This window comes from Pipistrellus hanaki, assembly GCF_964339955.1.
Source record: "Pipistrellus hanaki genome assembly, chromosome: 5".
In the NCBI taxonomy this organism is placed as follows: domain Eukaryota; kingdom Metazoa; phylum Chordata; class Mammalia; order Chiroptera; family Vespertilionidae; genus Pipistrellus; species Pipistrellus hanaki.
This window is the reverse complement of record NC_140507.1, coordinates 77,021,759-77,042,605: the sequence shown is the minus strand read 5'-3', so window position 1 is coordinate 77,042,605 and position 20,847 is coordinate 77,021,759. Positions and strand designations below refer to the sequence as shown.

The window sequence follows — 20,847 nt, the reverse complement described above, 5'->3', positions numbered from 1 at the left end:
TGACATCTCCCTGGACTCTCTCCTGACTCTGCCAATTTCTCATGGGTCACTCATTCCCCACCCTAGAGAGGTCAGGGACAAGTTCAGTAAACCCTTAAGACATCTATGACTGAGACAAGCACCATGCAGAAAATAGTGTATTAGTTTTTGGGGGAGCTGTGTAGATCAGTGGTCAGGTAGTATTTCAACATTGATCAGAATGACAAAACGGTTCCATCCCAGAGAAAGCTGAGGGAGGCAAATCCCAGGCTGAAGGAACAGCCGGTGCCAACACCGCGAAGTAGAATGGGCTCGGAGTGTTCCTGGAACAGGAAGCCGCGGGGGAAGGGAGTTGGCATCGACAGGGCGGCTGCTCTGGTCCCAGTACCTGGAGGACACCGAGGCCACCTCCTCACCCCGTAGACTGCCAGGGAGAGAGGGGCGGGGAGTGAAACCAGGCTACACAGCCGCCAGGTGGCGCACAAGCTGCACGGGCCGGTATGGCCGCAGCCACGTGACCCTGGGGACCGCAGCCGCGAGCAGGACCAGGGCCCGGGGAGCCCACGGCGAGCCGCGCAGATTGCCCTCTCCAGCTCCTCGCCAGTTCTTGGAGCGAGGCCGCAGCGAACGCTCATTTTACACTTCTAATCGGGGTCTACAATCAGGGACAGAAGCGTCGGCGAGGAAGAGCCAGTCCGGCCGCTGGGGCCGCCCCCTCTCCCCCCAGGCTCCGTCTTCTTAGCTGTCTCCGCACGGCGGGAGCCAGCAGTTTCCATGGGAACCGCAGTCGGGTCTGCGGGCCCAGGAGTAGCCCCTTGCAGGCCAAGCACAGCTTCTAATCCCATTGGAGCCGGGAGGATCAGGGGTTGGGGAACAAGCCATCGCTCGGGGCCTCTAGAGTCAGCCGCCACACTGCCCTGCCAAACCCTAGAAGGGCCACCGGGTCCCGCAACGCCACCGCCCGGGCTGCGCGGCCACTACGATTGGCCTCCCTCTCCATCAGCCAGGCCGCGCGCTCCGCTGCTCGGGCTCTCATTGGCTCCACCTCGAGGGCGTCCTGCAATTCGTTCTTGCCAGGGCCGTCCCTGATTGGTCAGAACAGGCTCTTCTCGCAGGGTTTGACGACACTCCCGGACGGTCCGGAGGCTAAAAGGGCGTGCTGGGCCGAGGATAGGGTGGGGGCTGCCACTCTCTGGTTCAGAGGGTCGTGGCTACCCCGCCCGCAAGAGGACGGGTTGGGGCCATCGGGCCGCTGTCTGTGGTGCTGAAGGCTGTCCCACGTAAACATGCACCAAAGGTGATGTGCCAGCTTCCATCGCCTTAGTAGCGTCCAGGTTCCCCCAGCAGAAAGCGAGATGACTCCGCGGTCGGGCCAATTCTGAGCTCGGAAAGCCAGGACATTCTGCTAGCAGGTCAGCCCACCCATAGTGTATGTTGTCCCAGAATGCCCAGTGGTTTCCCAGGGCTTCAGGGCACCAGCAAGGTTTGCCTGGAATCCTAAGACCCAAACCTCGTCCCCCACTTTGCAGCCGTGCCAAGTGCCCCTGCATTGTGGGGTGCCAGTCCACAGCTTTTGAACCCCAGAGACACCTAGCCCACAGGGTACCAGTTCCTTCTGCAGGAAGACTGGGACCCCCAGCCATCCCCACCTTCTTCCCTTAGCATTAGGAGACTACACCTGGTCCCCCCAAATCTGGGGACCCAGGGCTTTGCCTACTGAAGTCTTGGATCCTTGTCCCTTTCCAGTCTTCTTGTGGACAGCACCTCAGGGAGGTCGTACACAGGGTCACAGATACCTCCTGTCCCTCTTTGCTTCTCCAGCTCCAGGTGCTGGACGGAGAAGAAGAGCCTGCCCTGACTTCCGGTTAGAAAGCCCTTCCTAAAAGGGGTGCCCGGGCAGGAAGTAGGGTCCGCTGAGTCAAAAGAGCCGGGATCTGGCAATGCTGGTCCCCAGAAAGCGAGTCCGGGCCGGCGCGCTCGCTTCCACCTGCCGCGCCGTCGGGCGCCGCGAGGAGGCGGGGCTTGGGTGCCGCAGCCAATGAGCGTCGCCGGCGCTGGCAGCTGCGGATATAAAGGGCTGGGGGCGGCGGCGGCGCGGCCCAGATCGCGGAGCGCGCAGCGCGGGCAGGAGGGTGGGAGGGAGGGCGGGCGAGGGGACAGCACTGAGCATCCGGAACCCGACCGGCCGGGCGAGAGGCAGGGCGCCGCGATCTCTGTGGGAAAGCGCAAACTCCCCGGGCCCCGCGGGGCCGTGCAGGGGACCTTCTCGGCCCGCGCCCGCCGGCCCTTTCCATCCTCTGCCGCCTGCAGACCACTCCGGGCTCGGTTATCCGCGCGCGCGCCCGCGGGCTCGGGCCCGTCTCCAGCCTCGAGGGAGCCGCCGCCTCCACCGACACCTCTGCAGCGGCCGCGCCCGAGGCCGCCCGGGTGGAACCCCGGCGTGAGCACCGAGCGCGCGACCCCCGGAGCCGCCCCCAGCACGGACCGCGCCCGCCGGGCACACAAGAATGGTCACTGTAGGTATCCCCTGTCGCCGCGAGGGAGCCTCGCCGGGAAGGGGCGAGGCTCGGGCTCCGCGGAGATGGAGGCTGTGGGGGGGTAGGACCAGGCCCAGCTAGGCCCAGTCGGAGCGGGGGGGGGGGGGGGGGGAGGACCGAGCCGCGGAGCCTGAGGGCGGGCTGCGCCGCGCCCAGCGTGCCGAGGGCGCTTAGCGTCTGGCCGGGAGGCCTCGGGGCTCCAGGCCGCGATTCGGGGCATCCTCCGGCGCCCCGGGGACGGGATTGCCGCCCTCCGGCATGCCGATGGGGGAGGGGCCGCGGCGACGGAGGATGCCTCCTCCCTCCAGGCCCGGACCCCGCAGGCCGCCCAGGCAGACGCGGGGCCCCGGTGAGGGTGCTGGGCCGGGACACGGCGTCCAGGCAGCCCCGAGGGCCCGGGCGCCAGCCGGTGGCGTCGGATCGCGCGCCCCAGGCCTCGGCCGCGCCCGGGATCCGGGCATCTCGTCCTCGAGCCCGTCGACCTTGCGGCAAGCGGGGAGGGGAGGGGAGGGGGCGCGCCCGGAGGCCCCGCGGGCCCGCCGCCGCCGCCGCTCTTTGTTTCTCGGCGCTTCTTCGCGGGCCCTGGCATCGCGCGGCGCTTCGGGCTGCGGGAGGGGGAGGGGATCGCAGGGCCCGCGGGGCGGGGGGCATCCCGGCTGTGCGGCCCCGTGCACCGCGGGGTGGGGTCAGGGGCTCAGGCAGGCCCCCCAGACCAGGGCCGGGCGCCGCACCCGCCGGGGCGCAGGGCCGCGGGGTGACCTTGAGCGCCCGCCCGGCGCCCGCCCGGCTCCGGTGTTTTCAGCAGCCACCGAGCTGGTCAGCTCCCCGGCGCGGCCACGCCCGGCCACACCCGGCCCGGCCCCGCCCCGCCCCGCCCATGGCCGCCCCGCCCCGGGCCCGGGGGACCGGCCGCGCCCGAGCCCTCGGGTTTCCTGCGGGCTTCCCGGGCGGGCGTCTCCCGGGGGCGGGGCGGCCGGTTCTAGCCCAACCCCAGCTCCCCCTCCGCCCCGTGGAGCCACTCTGCTCCCCGAGCCCCGCCGCGCGTCCTTTGTCTGGTCCCGGCGCCCTGGCCTTCGTCCGCCCTTCCAGCCTCTGGGTTCTGTGTGTGTGCTGTGTATGGGTGTGTGTGTGTGCTGTGTGTGTGTGTGTGTGTGCTGTGTATGGGTGTGTGCTGTGTGTGTGTGTGTGCTGTGTGTGTGCTGTGTGTGTGCTGTGTGTGTGAGTGTGTGTGTGTGTGTGTGCTGTGTATGGGTGTGTGCTCTGTGTGTGTGTGTGCTGTGTATGGGTGTGTGCTGTGTGTGTGTGTGTGCGTGCTGTGTGTGCTGTGTGTGTGTGTGTGTGTGTGTGTGTGCTGTGTATGGGTGTGTGCTCTGTGTGTGTGTGTGTGCTGTGTGTGTGTGTGTGTGTGTGTGTGCGCGCGCGCGCGCGCCTGGGCCTCTTGCAGTCCTGGCCAGCACAGTGGGTGGGGGGAAGCTCAGCACTCCCCCCTGGGCCCTGGGGCCCACCCACCTGGCTCTGAGAAATGAGGCTGGATGGAGAGGCCTGCTGTGTGACCTCAAGCCACCTCCTTCCCCTCTCTGGGCCTCACCCTGCTCACCCAAGTCCAGGAAAGTGAACGTGGCTTCCCGAGGACCCTCAGAACCCCTACATCTATCCATTCTCCTCTGATCTGTCCCCTTTTTTTTGAAAAAGGGAAACTGACGCACAAAGAGGAGAGGGTGTGGCCAGAGGTCACCGGAGGGCCCTGGAGGCTTGTTTACTCCAATGGAGGGCACTGGGGCAGGGACCCACCCTAGGGACAGGCTGGCAGGAAGTGAGGGGGTACATTGAGACAGTGAGGGCCCTGCCTGGAGGGAGAAAGGCCCGAGTGGGAGGCTCCGTTAGCACCACGTGGCGGCTCGGCCTCACCAGGCACAGCCACTCAATGCCCTATTGTCACCGGTGTCCAAGCATCTGCCACTGTGACGGAGGACCGGGGGCGCAGCGGGGGCCAAGGGGGTCAGACACGGGAGAGTCTACACAGCTGCTGACCGCAGGCGTGTTCCCTGCATAATATGTATGTCAGATATATGTGGAATGGTGCAAAAGAGTTGGAGAAAGATTGAGAGAGAGGGATGGGGAGACAGAGTGGTTCAGAGAGGAGCGGTGAACAGCGGAGGGGAAAGAGAGAGAGAAAAGGAGGAAGAGATCCCCAGAGGAAGAGCTGGAGAGAGGAAGGTTCCATTGCTCCCAGTGGGCATCTGCCTCTCCATCCAAGACCCCCTCCCTCTTTTAATCCCCCCCCCCCCCCCCCCGGGAACAGCCCTCCGAGGTCCCTGTGATTCCCGTGTCCTATCAGGCCACACCGTTGCTGCGGACTGGAGCAGGGTGGGTGTGACCTCCACCAGTCTGATCCCCATTAGCGGCTTAGCCGGCTCAGCCGTGGAGGAAGCGCAGGTGACACTGATCCCGCTAAGCCCGGGCGCAGAGGGAGGGAGATGTGGTGGCGAGATTCACAGGCTGAGGCTCCATCCAGGTCCAGAGTAGAAATCCCCCATCACCTATTTTTAAAATTGATTTTAGAAAAAAATAATAAATTGATTTTAGAGAGGGGAAGGGAGGGAGAGAGTGACATTAATGTGAGAGGGAAACATGGATTGTTTGCCTCCTGCATGCACCCTGACTGGGGATCGAACCTGCGACCTGGGTATGTTCCCTGACCAGGAGTCAAACCCGCCTCCTTTTGGCCTACAGGACGACGCTCCAACCAACTGAGCCACACAGGCCAGGGCCCCACTCACCTCTAAATCCCCTCCAAGCTGAGTACAGCATTGGGGGGGGCGGGTCTGTAACCCAGTGGGCTTTGGGGTTATCTGATTAGGAGTCAAACCCTGACTGTATGACCCCCACCTCCCCTGGTCACCCTGGGCACGTTCCAGGGCCCTCTGGCCCTTGTTTCTCCATCTGGAGATGCAGAGAGAATATCTCCTGCTTTCTGTGTGGCTGGGCGTCCGTGAAAGCTTTGCAGTTGTTCTGTGCCAGGCTCATGGTAGGGGTTCCAGAGCTGGAACCTGGGAAGTCCTGACACGGGGCCATGTGCTGCCGAATGCTCCTCTGGCTCCCGTAGACATTATCAGCTGATGGCGGAACCCTGTGTCACTGAGCCCCGGCAGGATTTCAGAGTCTTACCTCCAGACACGGGGACTTCCGTTCCTTTAGCGGCGGGACAGAGGTCCAGAGAGGCAATGTGAGTGTCACAGGACACACCGAGAGGAGGGGAAGCCAGCGGCTGGCACCTGGTGGCACCCAGGAAGTATTTGTTGAATTGAATGGGTGGTAAACTCAGCCCACACAGTGGATTTATATGTGGGGATGCCCGGGGCGTGGCATAGAGCGGGCGCTCAGCTTCCCTCAACTGTTGTTATTTTTACTGTCATTGGCCTTTTCGTTAGGGAAGTGGGCTCTGGAGTTCACACCCTGGATTTGAATTCTTGGTCCATCGTCTGCCGGCTGTCCAACCTCGTATCCTATCCCTTTGTTGACATGGTTTCCTCGCCTGTTAAAAGGAGCAAGAGCCCCCTAACACTCGACGCTGGGAGAAAGGACGGCGCGGGTATTCTCACAGAGAGTTTGTCTGGCACATAACGGGCACTCAGTACGTGGCGTGCTGTGTGTTACGCATTCATGTTGGGAGATGGGACTCAGGTCCATGGAGTGTGCGTTACTGCTTGACTGCTGGTGCCCACGGCAGACATTGCTAATCACCCCAGTGTGTGCTCCTGTTCAGCTCAGATGTGGCTTCAGAATAACCCTCGGAGCAGCCAGCCCCGGGCAGCCCATCTCAGCCCACTGGAGACGCAGGGGCCTCGGTCCTCTGTGCCACCCTCTTACCAGTGATAATAAGAATCCCTGGGAAGGAAGGAGGGGCCCAAAGAAGAGCTCAGATGATCCCCGAGGACACACAGCTCCCAAGTGGCAGAGCCGCCCCGCTGGATGGGCCACAATCATTAAAAACAGCTCTGAAGCCTGGCTGGCGGGGCCGGTGGTTGAGCGTCGACCTATGAGCTAGGAGGTTACGGTTTGATTCCGGGTCAGGGCACATGCCTGGGTTCCCGGCTCCATCCCCAGTGTGGGGCGTGCAGGAGGCAGCTGATCTATGACTCTCTCTCATCATTGATGTTTCTATCTCTCTCTCCCTCTCCATTCCTCTCTGAAATCAATTAAAAATATATATATTTTTAAAAGTCTGACACAAGAAAGTTTGAAATGGAGTCCCCCATTTATATCGCTCAACACCTCTGAGCCTCAGCTTCCTCACTTATAAAACGGAGAATGTGTTGCTGTCTTTTAAAATAGTTGAGAGAGCCTGGCTCAGCGGTTGAGCATCGGCCTATGAACCAGGAGGTCACTGGTTTGATTCCAAGTTGGGGGCACATGCCAGGGGTTGCAGGCTGAATCCCAGTAGGGGGTGTGCAGGAGGCAGCCAATCGATGTTTCTTTCTCTTTTTAAAAATATTGTTTGAAGTATTACATACGTCTCTTCTCTCCCCCTCCCCCCCATTAACACCTTCCAGCCCATTCCCACACCCTGTCCCAGGTTTTTACCGTCTAATTGCCGGTGTCCTTGGGGTCGATGTTTTTCCGGCTCTATCCCTCTGCCTTCCTCTCTCTCTAAAAACCAATAAAGGGAAAGGATGGTTGAGAGCAATAAGTGAAGTGAAGCACATCACACAGTGCTTAACACATGAGCAGGACGGTTATTAATAGCAGGATCATGAGGCATGGATGGCAGACATGGCTAACTGGCCCCAGAACGCTTTCCAGCCGCTCTCCCGTGTAGCTTTAGATCCTTCCCCGAGCCCCTGGGACGGTAATTTGAAGTTTTGGCCAAGCGGAGCGGAGGCCCAGAAGCAGTAAGTGGCATACCTGAGGAAGCAGCTGGGAAATGGAGCCAGTGCTAGGTTAGCAGTGGAATTTTGGAAACACAGACTCTGGATCAGAAAAGCTCATGTGCAAAATCCCCTGCTCCATCACTTACAGGCTGCATGGTCTCTGGTAATTTTCCAAACATCACTGATGCTCTCTTTCTTTCTTTCTTTCTTTTTAAAATATATTTTATTGAGTTTTTACAGAGAGGAAGAGAGAGGAATAGAGAGCTAGAAACATCGATGAGAGAGAAACATCAATCAGCTGCCTCTTGCACACCCCCTACTGGGGATGTGCCCACAACCAAGGTACATGCCCTTGACCGGAATCGAACCCAGGACCCTTCAGTCCGCAGGCCGATGGTCTATCCACCAAGCCAAACCGGTTTTAGCTCTTTCTTTCTTTCTTTTTTATTTATTTATTTATTTATTTATTTAATTTAATTTTATTGATTTTTTACAGGGAGGAAGGGAGAGAGATAGAGAGCTAGAAAGATCAATGAGAGAGAAACATCGACCAGCTGCCTCTTGCACACTCCCTACCTGGGATGTGCCTGCAGCCAACGTACATGCCCCTGACCGGAATCGAACCTGGGACCCCTCAGTCCGCAGACCGACGCTCTACCACTGAGCCAAACCCGTTTCGGCTCGGCTCTTTCTTTTTAAATATATATATGTTTCAGAGAAGCAGAGAGAGATAGAAACATCAATGATGAAAGAGAATCATTGATTGGCTGCTTCCTGCACACATACACACACACACTCCTACTGGGGATCAACGCAACCTGGGCCTATGCCCTTAACCGGAATCGAACTCAGGACCCTTAAGTCCGCAAACGGATGCTCTATCCACTGAGGCAAACCAGCTGGGGTGCCGCTCCCTTTCTTTACCTGTTGTCTCCACTCAGATCGCTATAAAAGCATGCCATAAACTGTGTGGCTTAAACAACAAACATTTATTCCTCCCGGTTCTGGAGGCTGGCTCGTCCAGTTTCAAGGTGCCTGATGCTTTGCAGACAGCTGTCTTGCTGTGTCCTCACTTGGTGTAGAGAGAAGTCACCTCTCTCCTGTCCCTTTGTGTCACACACAAATCCCGTTCACGAGGGCTCCGTCTTCATGACCTAATTACCTCTCAAAAGCCCCGCCTCTAAATATCACCTTGGGGGTTACGGTTTCAACCTACGAATGGGGGGTTGGGAGGGGGGGAAAACTAGCATTTAACCCATAACACGTTACGCAGAGGGAATAAAATCCTCCTCTTTTGAGGGCAGTTGTGAATAAGAGAAGGAAGACTGCCTGTCGAGGGCTGTGCGCTTTGCCTGGCACACAGGGAATGCCATCTGGGAACAATTACAGGATTGTGTTTTGAGTCAGGGATGACGGAGGTGATGGGTACCTGCGGACTGTTCCTGATTCTGTGGCCACGGCAGACATTGCTAATCGATCACAGTGGTCTTCCTCACTGAAACTGGGTGTGGCTTCACATCTTTTTGAACTCCACCTAGAAAGACCCTGCCAATCAATTTGCATTTTCCGGGAAGGGCAACCTATTCACCAACCCCCGTTGTAAGAAAAGACCTACTTTGCCTTCCTTCCGGTGCTCATCACAGACAGTACCAATCAACCCGGCACTCTCCTTCTGTGCCCAGACGTGGCTTTGAAGTTCTCAGTGTGGGCCTTAGATATAAAATAGATGTGGAATATATTTTAAAGTTGTTAAGAGAATAGGCATTAAAAGTTCTCGTCACAAAAAAAAAAAATTTTTTTTTGTAACTATGGATGGTGATGGATGTTAACTGGACTTATTGTGGTGATCATTTTGCAATATATACAAATATTAAGTCATTATGTTATATGCCTGAAAGTAATATAATGTTATATGTCGGTTATATCTCAATTTAAACAATAGATGTAGGAAAAGAACATTCAATAAAATTTAACATCCATTATATTTAAAAACATATATTGTTTAGATAGTAGGAAAAATATTAAACATTAATTTTTTAAATTAAACATTCTTAACCTGATAAAGGCCACTTACAAAAAAAAAAAAAAAACTTTTACAGAAAGGTCATATTTAGCTGTGAAATGTTTAAAACAAAGAAGATACTATCACAGTGTAACCCCTGCACTAAGACAAGAAAAATAAATAACTGATAGAGATTGGAGATAAACTGTCATTATTTGCAGGTGTTATGCTTATGCTTTTTTTTTTTTTTTTTTTTTTTTTTTTAAAAAAACACACCTTATCCCAGCTGGCATGGCTGTGTTTGAGCGTCGACCTATCAACTAGGCCAGTGGTGGGCAAACTCAGTCAACAGAGCCAATATCAACAGTACAACGATTGAAATTTCTTTTGAGAGCCAAATTTTTTAAACTTAAACTTCTTCTAATGCCACTTCTTCAAAATAGACTCACCCAGGCCGTGGTATTTTGTGGAAGAGCCACACTCAAGGGGTCAAAGAGCCGCGAGTGGCTCGAGAGCCGCAGTTTGCCGACCACAGAACTAGGAGGTCACAGATTCCCAGTCAGGGCACATGTCCGGGTTGCAGGCTCCATCTCCAATAGGGGGACCTGCAGGAGACAGCCAATCAATGCTTCTCTCATTAATGTTTCTATCTTTCTCTCTCCCTCTCTCTTCCTCTCTGAAGTCAATAACTGTATATATATTCTAATGCTGAGTGGAAAAACCGGGGGTGCCCTGGCTGGTGTGGCTCCGTGTCATCCAGTGCACCGAAGGGTCCCTGGTTCCATTGCCGGTCAGGGTGCATGAGGCAGTGGGTTAATGTTTGTCTCTCACATCGATGTTCTCTCCCCATTCCTCTTCCTCTCTCCCTCTTCCATCCTCTCTTTAAGATTAATAAAAATATATATTTTAAAAGCTTTTTTTAAAAAATAGGGAAAACTGTGGGTGCAAATGCCTATTGGGAAATTTATGCACAAAATGTAAACACATTTGGGATAGGAATTACCTTAGGTGGGAGAAGGAAAGTACACGGGCAGGGAGGAATTTATGGGAAATGGCTGCAAAGCTAATAAAAATGTTATATTTCTTATTCTGAAGGCAAATGTGGTCATTATAGCCCCAGCCGGTTTGGCTCAGTGGATAGAGCATTGGCCTGCAGACCGAAGGGTCCAGGGTTTGATTCCGGTCAAGGCCATGTACCTCGGCTGCAGGCTCCTCCCCGGCCCGAGCCCTGGTCAGGGCACATGCAGGAGGAAACCAATCAATGTGTTTCTCTCACATGGATATTTTGCTCTGTCTTTCCTCTCTCTTCCACTCTCTCTAAAAATAGTGGTGGAGGAGGGGCAATGGGATGGGGCGATAGGACACATATGCAATACCTAAATCAATAAAGAAAAAAAAATCAATGGAAAAATATCCTGGGGTGAGGATTTTTTAAAAAGTGTTCATTATATTATTCTGAAAAAAAAAACAAAAAAACAGGTTGGTTTTAGACAAACAGGGAAACATACACAAAGTCATATATGGCATTTATATATGAATTTTTTTTCTCAGTGAAATCATGTGCTAAGTGCTTTGCTCAGTGCTCAGGGAGCGGAAGGGGTTATTAGAATAATGTGACACCCTCTCCCCATGTTCAAGCCCATGGCGGACACGAGTGATCCATCACCACCGCGCCCCTGCTCACGCCCCCGGTCTCCCGGGGACTGGGCCGTGAGTGGGTGTGGCCTGTTGTCTCCAGCAGATACTCGGGGCCATGGAGTCTCAGGTGGCAGGGGGCCCGGCCGGCCCGGCCCTGCCCAATGGGCCACTCCTTGGTACGAACGGAGCCACTGACGACAGCAAAACCAACCTCATTGTCAACTACCTGCCCCAGAACATGACCCAGGATGAGTTCAAGAGCCTCTTCGGCAGCATCGGTGACATTGAGTCCTGCAAGTTGGTTCGGGACAAGATCACAGGTGTGGCTTCTGGCAGGCGGGGAGGCGGCCTGGGGAGGCGGTGGCCGCCAGGACAGGTGTGATGGGGCCAGGCGGTACCCTGGAGGTTTCCGAGGTGCGACGAGAAGGGGGTGGCCAGCCTCTCACACCTGGGCCAGGGAGGATCCTGGCAGGCCCGGGGAGGTAGGTCACCGACCTGGTCCTGCACACAGGGCAGAGCCTCGGCTACGGGTTTGTGAACTACTCTGACCCCAACGACGCAGACAAAGCCATCAACACCCTCAACGGCCTCAAACTACAGACAAAGACCATCAAGGTGGGTGCCCTTGCTCCCCTTGCTGCCTGTCTCCCCGCCCCGTCTGTCCCCGTGTCCCCTATCTCACTGCCCACCGGGAGCTCCCCTTCATCGCCATCCATCCTTCGCCCCCACTCATCCCGCCCCCCCAAGGCCTTCTGCTTATCCAGCCAGTGCCTTTGCCTCTCTGACCCTCAGTGTCCTCACGTGTCAATGGGGAGAATATCAGTCCCACACTCCGTGGAGGCTCACGGAGGAGGTGCCTTCCCACGGGTCCAGTGGGCAGCCCCCTCCCTGCCTTTGTTAGGGAAATGGGGGAAGGGTGGGGATCCATCTGCCATCTGGAGCCTAATTAGGGTCTGGGAGGGCGGGATTAGGGGTGGGCCACTCCCCCACCTTTGTGCAATGCCCCTCCCCCCCACGCCTTCCCCTCTCAGCAGCTGCAGCTGGGACCCTGGGAGCCCAAGTTCCCTGGGGGGGTGGGTTGCCATGGAAACCCCTCTCTCTAGGTTGCCTGGAGTGTCTGGGCTCCACCCCACAAATCTGCTCCTGGACCCTGGGGGCAGGTGGGCCGGTGGGGCTCCCGTCTGGCCCCCGGCTCCCCGTAGGAACAGAGGTGTGGGATCTCTTCCGCTCCCTGGGGTGGGGCAAGGTCGTGACCTAAGGACTCTCGGCCAACTAAACCCCCGAAGCCCCCGAGCATGAGGGTGGACTAGGAGTGAGCTGTGAGGCCCTGTGTGTGTGTGGCCTCTGTGAGGCGGTGCTGGTTGGTCACCGTGGCGATGTGAGTGGCTGTTGTCACACAGGTCCGGCTATTACAGACTTGGGGTGTGTTACTGGTCCGTGGGACGTTGTCTGTTTGACAGGCACTTTGTCACACACTGCGACTCCGGCTGCGCCCTGGTGGGCCTCATGGGTGTGCCTGGCTGTGGTGGAGTGTTTGCATGTCACAGTCAAGTGTGGTCATGTCTACCTGTGCCCCACTCAGGGGGGAACATGTGTGATGTTGCAGGCTGTAGGCTGGCACGGTGTATGACAGGCGTGTGCAACGCTTACTATCCTCATCCTGCCACGACGGTGGCCGAGGCCTTGTGTTACCCTCCTGCCTGTCGTTGGCGAGCACACTGGCCGTGGGTGGTGTGTTCCTGTCTGTCTGTCTGTCTGCCAGAATGGCTGTGTTGTATGGTCAGCCCTATGTGTTCCAGCAGATTCTGCCCAAAATAATTCTAGCCTCCCACGGTGTGCCAGGCACCGTCCTAGTGAGGGGTACGGGTTAGCTCACAGGATGGAAGGACCTGCTCTGCTCCTCAGATGCCGCCAAACCACAGATCCCTGACCAGGAGCACAGACCCCTCTTCTGGTCACCCCCAACTTCAGCCCATCCACAAGTCCTCAGCCCCTCCTCACCCCTCAGAGCTCACAGACCTGTGGTGAGGGGAGTAAAAATGGTAAAATGCATGGCGTGATTTTTAATTATCATTACAGAAATAATAGCAGCGGATGTGTCGTCCCTCCCCCCCCCCCCTTTTTTTTTTTTTTTTTTTTTAAGATTTTTGATTGAGCCGAAACCGGTTTGGCTCAGTGGTAGAGCGTTGGTCTGCGGACTGAAGGGTCCCAGGTTCGATTCCGGTCAAGGGCATGTACATTGGTTGCGGGCACATCCCCGGTAGGGGGTGTGCAAGAGGCGGGTGGTTGATGTTTCTAGCTCTCTATTTCTCTCCCTTCCTGTCTGTAAAAAATCAATAAAATATATATTTTTTTAAAAAGATTTTTGATTGATTGTTTTTTGTTGTTTTTTTTTAGAAAAAGTGAAAGGGAGAGAGAGAGAGAAACAGTGATGCAAGAGTGGAACATTTATCGGCTGCCTCCTGCACGCCCCCAACTGGGGATCGAACCTGCAACCTTTAGGACCTAAAGTTTATGTGGACGGGATGACACCCAGCCAACTGAGCTGCACTGGCCAGGGATGATTTTTTTTTTTTTTAAATATAAATATATTTTATTGATTTTTTTTTTACAGAGAGGAAGGGAGAGAGAGAACCAGAAACATCGATGAGCTGCCTCCTGCTCCAGCAACCAAGGTACATGCCCTTGACCGGAATCGAACCTGGGACCTTTCAGTCAGCAGTCCGATGCTCTATCCACTGAGCCAAACCGGTTTCTGCTGATTGTTTGTTCTTTCTGGAGAGCCCCAGGTGTGCACAATTCATCAGAATGCCCCACTCCAGCCCAGTTCATTCGTTTTGCTAGCTTTTATTTATTTATTTATTTATTTATTTATTTATTTATTTATTTATTTTAAAAATATATTTTATTGATTTTTTTAATATATATTTTATTGATTTTGTACAGAGAGGAAGGGAGAGAGATAGAGAGTTAGAAACATAGATGAGAGAGAGTCATCGATCAGCTGCCTCTTGCATACCCTCTACTGGGGATATGCCCGCAGCCAAGGTACATGCCCTTGACCAGAATCGAACCTGGGACCTTTCAGTCCGCAGACCAAAGCTCTACCACTGAGCCAAACCGGTTTCGGCCATTTTGCTAGCTTTTACAAATTAGCTGTTTCTGATGAATCAGTATGCCCTCACCATTCACGGCTCCAAACAAAAACCAGGCCCTTGACCATGACCCCTACCCTCCCAGAAGCTATTTTAGAAGGAACAGAAATGTAGACAGTGGCAGAAAAGAAGGGAGAGGAGCTCACACACTCCCTGCCCCCACCAGCCATGGGTCCCCCCGTTAGCTCGGGGGCGGGCCGATGTCCACGTTCCCAGGACATGGATACACACACAATGAGATGGGGTCACACCATCCACGCTGCTCTATAAATGGACTTTTTTCCCCCCCTCTCCTCCACTCCACAATACTCACCACTGTTCCAGGAAAATCAATATCCACGTCCCCCATTTTTTAAACAGCTGCAGAGAGATTCATTGTTGGGCTGGACCAGCAGATGACATGAATCTGATGGCCGTGCTCCCGTGTGTCTGACTCGCAAGGCGTCTGCACTAGAACGTGTCTAACGCTGAGAGAAGTGCTCTGAGAGAAAGTAACGCAGGTAGGACCCAATGCGGATGGAGGAGGAGGAGGAGGAGGACATTTCAATTGAGACTTAGAGGAGGAGAAAAAGGAAGAGAGTTCCAGGCAGAGGGAACAGCCTATGCAAAGGCCAGGAGGCAGGCCCAGGCCTGGTGTTTGGCGGAACAGGATGAGGCCTGTGTGACCGGAACACGAGCGGGAGACAGGGCTGGCGGTGAGGTGGTATACGGCCTGTGAACCGTGGGAAGGACTTGAACTCTGAAGCACGTGGGGACCGTGGACGGTTCTGAGCTGAGGAGTGCGGTGACCTGGCTCAGATGCCCTTGGTGCTCTCTGGCTGCTGGGTGGGGCTCAGCCGTGAGAGGGGAGGCTGGGAGCGGGGACCAGGGCAGAAGACGACGTACCGGTTGGGGTTAGCAATGGTGGGTACTGGTCCAAAGTGGGGAGATGGGGGTGGGAGGAAGGCCCTGCTGGGGGCTCAGTTGAGTGGAGTTGACACTCCAGAAAGTGGCAGGTTTGGTCCCCAGTTGGGGTGTGTGCAAAGGGCAACCGATGGATGTTTCACTCTCGTGTGAACGTTTCTTCCTCTCCCTCTAAAGTCAGTTTGTTGTGTTTTTTGTTTTAATCTATTGTTACTGATTTCAGAGAGGAAGGGAGAGGGAGAGAGAGATAGAAACATCCATGATGAGAGAGAGAATCATGGATCGCACGTACCCTACTGGGGATGAGCCTGACCGGAATCGAACCATGACCTCTTGGTTCCTAGGTCAGCGCTCAACCACCAACTCACGTCAACCAGACTCTAAAATCAACTTTTAAAAAGCAAGTCCTTGGGTGAGGATTAAAAAAAAAAAGGAGTAGGATGTACGCAGATCCTGGATCATGAGAAGTAAAGCCAGCAGGACGGACAGGGGGTCAGATGTGGGCGTGAAAGTCAGAGAGGCGTCAAGGACAGCGGAGGCAGGGTCCTGCGCGCCGAACAGCTGCCGTCAGAGTCGGGGACGTTGGGGGAAGTCGGGAGCCTGGAGGCAGGGGTCACGGGTGTGGAGACGAGGGGCCAGGTCTGTGCTGGGGACGGACATTTGCAAGCTGTCAGGTTCGACTTGGTGGCTAAAGACCGAGTGACTCAGGGGCCCAGGTGCAGGTGGGAAAACAAGGGGTCACAAGAGCCGGCTTTCCAAAGGAAAGTGTTGGTGCTGATGGATGTCCGGCCTGAGGGCGTGAACTGGGGTGTGAGAGGTCTTGAGGGAGAGTGACCCCAGGCGTGTGGCCCTTTCGACCTCCTCAGGTGTCAGGTCCCCCCATCGCCATGCAGACAGGGCCATGGCCAGGCCTCCCCCCCAGCCCGGTGGCCACAACCACCGTGCCGCCTCACGAGATATTCGCTGAGTGAACAGACGAGGCATCTCTGCGACTCCGTGCGGTTCTGACGCGGCCTCTCTCCCCCCCTCACGCCTGCCGCCTGGCCCTCCCCAGGTGTCCTACGCCAGGCCCAGCTCGGCATCCATTCGGGATGCCAACCTGTACGTCAGCGGGCTGCCCAAGACCATGAGCCAGAAGGAGATGGAGCAGCTCTTCTCCCAGTACGGCCGCATCATCACCTCCCGCATCCTGGTGGACCAGGTCACAGGTCAGGGCGCCGGGAGGGCGGGCGGCCGGGACGGGGGACGGGGCGGGGGCAGGAGCGGTGACAGGAGGCCGGGGCCTCACCACACCCCCGGCTCCCTGGCAGGCGTGTCTCGGGGCGTGGGGTTCATCCGCTTTGACAAGAGGATTGAGGCCGAGGAGGCCATCAAAGGACTGAACGGGCAGAAGCCACTGGGTGCGGCCGAGCCCATCACCGTCAAGTTTGCCAACAACCCGAGTCAGAAGACGGGGCAGGCCCTGCTGACGCACCTGTACCAGTCGTCGGCCCGGCGCTACGCAGGCCCCCTGCACCATCAGACACAGCGCTTCCGGTGAGCGGCCCCCCCACAGCCCCCAGCAGAGGCCCCCGTGCGGGGCCCCGGCGAGCACAGGGCACTCCGAGTGGCCTTATCCGCCTTTAGGTTAGAATCGCCCGGCCAGGGCCAGCTCTCACTGCCCCCGCTGTCTCCTCCGTTTCCTCATGCACATGTCAGGAGTGCCCCCTGCGTGCCCGGCACAGCCTTTATCCTGCACCGCAGCGCCCTGAGAATGCAGCCTGTCCGGTCCCAGCCGCCGGATGGGGACCCTGAGGCTCAGAGAGGCCTGGTCACTGCCCCCACCTCCCCAACCATGGTGGTGAAGGGATCCACCCTTTGTGTCTGGGGCCCGGAGCCCCCAGGGCGTGGCAGCGGCGGGGGAGAGGATGGGGCAGGGCAGGCGAGAGGCGGGGCCGGAGTGGCCACGGCCGTGCCAGGCGGTGTCCAGCCGGGCGGGCGGCGGGGGCGGGGCTGGCACTGCTGGCCTGCGCGGCGGGGGCAGGGCGGGCAGCCGCCTGGCCTGCATCACAGCCGGGGCCGCGCCCGGAGGCCGCCGTGACCACCCCTTCTGCCCCACAGGCTGGACAACTTGCTCAACATGGCCTACGGAGTCAAGAGGTAACAGTGCCCCCACCCCACTGCCCAGCCCCGCGCCGTCCCTCCCTCAGACCCTGGCCCTGATGGACCCCCCCTCCGCCCCCAGAACACCTGCCGTCAGCGTCAGGGGAAGGAGCATGCCCGTTGGGCTGGGGGCTGGGGAGCCTGGTAAAGGCCTGACGAGCTGCCGTAGGACTTGGGCCCAGGGCCCTCTGCTGCCCAGGAAGGTGGGCAGGGCTGCCCGGGTCACAGCCACGCCCCCGGCCCCGCCAGCCTGAGCTCCGCCTGCAGGTGGTCCTTGCTGAGGGTCGCGTCCGCCCCTCTGCCCAGGGCCCCGTGACATTGTCCACATCCCTGGCCCTGTGCGCGTCCCGAGTTTATTGCATCGTGAGCGGCTGAGGGCACGCCGAGGGCTGGCCCGGCCGGCAGCAGGGTCCCCGTGGCGATGACACGGTATTGAGCACAGTGCTTGGCCCCTAGTGAGCGCTCAATAAAGGTAGCTGCTCTGAAGATTATCGTTACTGTTATTGATTACCTCAGCCTAGAGGGAAAGGAGGCCGGTGCGCAGTGGTCAGGGAGGTGGAGTGGACAGACGGCCATGGGGACCCAGAGAGGCCAGAGCCATCGGAGGCAATAGCAGCAGGAATGGCCCGGAGGCCTGGGTGAGGCGGGAGCAGTCAGTTCCAGAGGCTCCAATTGGATGGCTCGGGCTCCGGCCCCGCCCAGCTGAGTGGAGCCACATGCCCGCTGTGTACTAGGACCTGTTCTGCTTGGGGCCCCACTGAAAACAAAACCCTTTAGGGAAGAGGGAGCCGATAGCAGATGCCCAGTTTAACTAGGAAACAGCCAGAGAGGGCTGGGGAGGAGGTGGCTCCTCATGGCGCAGAGGAGGCTCCGAAGGAGGGGATGGCAGTGCTCAGCCCCGAACAGCAGGGGGCAGGCGCTTACATGGCTCCACGCCCTGCCCTTCTGGGTGGCCAGCAGGACAGATGGCTCCACACGGCAGGGCCAGCAGGGGGTCAGAGGGAGCCAGGGCAGGAGTTTGGTGGGAAGATGTGCCTGGGGGGGAGGAGGGGGGAAATAGGGTCAACAGAGCCAAGGTCCAAATAGGACCAGAGGTCATGGGTCAGGATTAGCTGAGGGCTCCGGAGAGGGGACAGGTCAGGGCGAAGAGTGGGGATGGGGTTGGAGGTGGGCGTGCAGATGGAGGGCACAGCAGGGTCAGGACGACGCAAAGCCCACAAGCGTCCCAGCATCCAGGTGCCCTCAGAGGTCATGGCAGCACCAGAGGCCATAGGTCGGGGGCATGCCGGGGGTCAGGGCGGAGCCCGCGTGACCCCCAAAGTAGTCCCCTGTCGCTCATCGCCAGGTTCTCGCCCATCGCCATCGACGGCGTGAGCGGCCTGGCGGGCGTGGGCCTGGCGGGGGGCGCGGCGGGCGCCGGCTGGTGCATCTTCGTGTACAACCTGTCCCCGGAGGCGGACGAGAGCGTGCTGTGGCAGCTGTTCGGGCCCTTCGGGGCCGTCACCAACGTCAAGGTCATCCGCGACTTCACCACCAACAAGTGCAAGGGCTTCGGCTTCGTCACCATGACCAACTACGACGAGGCCGCCATGGCCATCGCCAGCCTCAACGGCTACCGCCTGGGCGAGCGCGTGCTGCAGGTGTCCTTCAAGACCAGCAAGCAGCACAAGGCCTGAGCCGCGCCTCCCCACTCCCCGGGCAGCAGAGAGAGAGAGAGAGAGAGGGAGAGAGAGAGAGAGAGAGAGAGAGAGAGAGGGAGAGAGAGAGGGAGAGGGGCCCGAGAGACACAGCGGGCAGACCACGGACAGCACGAGGCCCCACACCCCTGCGGAGCCACAGGGTGAGCACTCGGGCTGGGAGGGTCTGCAGGGAACGGGGGGGTGCCTGGGGCCCCCCGCCCCGTCCTCCTGCCCCTCCCCCAGGCTGGGCTGTTCACTCTCTCGTCTTGGTTTTGTTCATGGAGATGGTTTTTGTTTCTTTATTCGGCTGAAAAGAAAGCAGAGATGTACCCCCACCCAACCGTCAACCGGCTGCTCAGGAAGGTTCTGGGCGGGTGCTGGTGCCCTCCGGGCCTCCCCGCGCGGAGTGAGCCAGAGTGGGGGAGGAGACAGGTTTAAAAATCCCCAACAAAGCGAAACACGAGAGGGCGTGGGCATCCCGGCCCCCTCGGTGCATTGTGAGGCGCAGGGTGAGGGGCTGGAAACAAACAAAATGGAAAAAAAAAAGGGGGGGGTGGGAGGGAGGGGGAGAAAAACTCTATTTTTGTAAAAAGGGGAAAAAGACCTCGTGGAGAATTTTTACTGGGGATTCTTGAACTTGAAAAAAAAAAAACACACACTCAAAAAAAAGACAAAAAAAAAAAAGAAAATATTTTGACAGGTTATGTTTACCAACTGGGGCAAAGACGGGATCAGGGCTTGGGGCCGGGGCCCAGGGGCCACACAGAGACACACGCCACAGGAACACACAGCACTAACCCTGACACACAGGACCCGGCCAGACGCAGACAGGGAGGCACGCACGGAAGACCGGAGGACGGAGCCACGTACGCGTGGCAGCCCTGGAACGCAGACGTGGCAGACGTGGCCGCAGGCAGACGTGGACAGAGGTGTACGTGGACCTGCAAACATTTCCATGCTCTCACATGAACACATGACAGTGGAGACATACATTTGGAGACACAAACCTAGACACCCAGAAACAGACACAACACCCAGGAACACAGACACGCCCACAGTCCCTCGGACCCAGGCGCCCAGCCCCTCCCGGTGCCCTGCCCCCTCGCCCCCGCCCCGGGGTCTCTGCAGAGCTCGCTCCGGGCTCCTCAGCGGTCCGCGCCGCCCGTGAGCACAGGCGTGTGCACCGCGTCCTGCATCCAGACACACGATACCTCGTTCACTTTTGGCATCACAGTGGGCTGGAGGCAGCACCCCCCAACACTTGAGGCCAAAGGACCCCTTGTCCCTGGGGCTGAGCCTCCCCCAGCCCAGGCCCTGCGCCTCCCCATCCGGCCCAGGGGCCCCGCCCCGCTTTTCCACCCACGCGTCACCCCCTTGATTTTGTTGGGTTTTTCCATCTTTCCGATGAGTGAGGGCGGTGGACACGGCTCCCATCCCAAGCCCCAGCCCTGGCTTCTGTCTGGACGTCCCACCCCCCTGGTTTTCTTTCTTTTGTAACGAAAAGTTCCAACGGAAGCCCGAGGCAGGCGGGAGCCCCCGGGAGCCCTCGCAGCCCCACCCCCGGCCGTGGGCCCCGTCAGAACAGAGTCGCAAACCCCGGTTTTAGATTCAGTTGCCCTTTCTCCGGTGTCCTGCTTTGGTGTCTGGCCACGGCCCCCTCTGACTGCCCAGCTCTCTCTCCCCACCCTCCCTGGTGTTTGTTATTAAACGTCTGTGGAGCTTCTGCTGCAAGGAACAAAAAAAGAATTTAAAAAGCAACAAAAAAATACAAACAGAAGAGAAAAACAACAAAAAAAAGGAAGAAAAAAAAAAAAACACACACCGAAGAGATTTTTAAAAAAGACAAAAAAAAAGACATAAACTGGCACCAGTTAACTTTCTTGTACTTTTTTGCCGAATTTAGCTTCTTGTAGTTTTAACTTATTGCTATGTTAACTATTT

General features: G+C 57.5%; 1 protein-coding gene across 3 annotated transcripts; it reads left to right on the top strand.

Moving 5' to 3' along the window:
• Positions 1-2,086: 2,086 nt before the first annotated feature.
• ELAVL3 (ELAV like RNA binding protein 3) lies at positions 2,087-20,660 on the top strand. 3 transcript variants are annotated; one of them, XM_084885987.1, is made up of 7 exons: positions 2,087-2,495; positions 11,131-11,347; positions 11,539-11,642; positions 16,140-16,293; positions 16,396-16,621; positions 17,186-17,224; positions 18,552-20,660. In XM_084885987.1, exons 1-7 carry the CDS (start codon positions 2,487-2,489, stop codon positions 18,901-18,903), a joined length of 1,101 nt encoding a protein of 366 aa, XP_084742113.1. In that variant the 5' UTR covers positions 2,087-2,486; the 3' UTR covers positions 18,904-20,660. The 3 variants fall into 3 exon arrangements, with proteins under 3 accessions (XP_084742113.1, XP_084742114.1, XP_084742112.1); XM_084885988.1 differs by having other exon boundaries at positions 2,088-2,495; positions 11,128-11,347; positions 18,573-20,660; XM_084885986.1 differs by having other exon boundaries at positions 2,088-2,495; positions 11,128-11,347.
• Positions 20,661-20,847: the final 187 nt, after the last annotated feature.

What these genes read in the sequence shown, in the direction of transcription:
- ELAVL3 (XM_084885986.1), top strand. An exon ending in GGTTCGGGACAAGATCACAG is followed by an intron (nt 11,348 to 11,538) that starts GTGTGGCTTCTG and finishes TCCTGCACACAG; the next exon opens with GGCAGAGCCTCGGCTACGGG. An exon ending in CATCAGACACAGCGCTTCCG is followed by an intron (nt 16,622 to 17,185) that starts GTGAGCGGCCCC and finishes TCTGCCCCACAG; the next exon opens with GCTGGACAACTTGCTCAACA.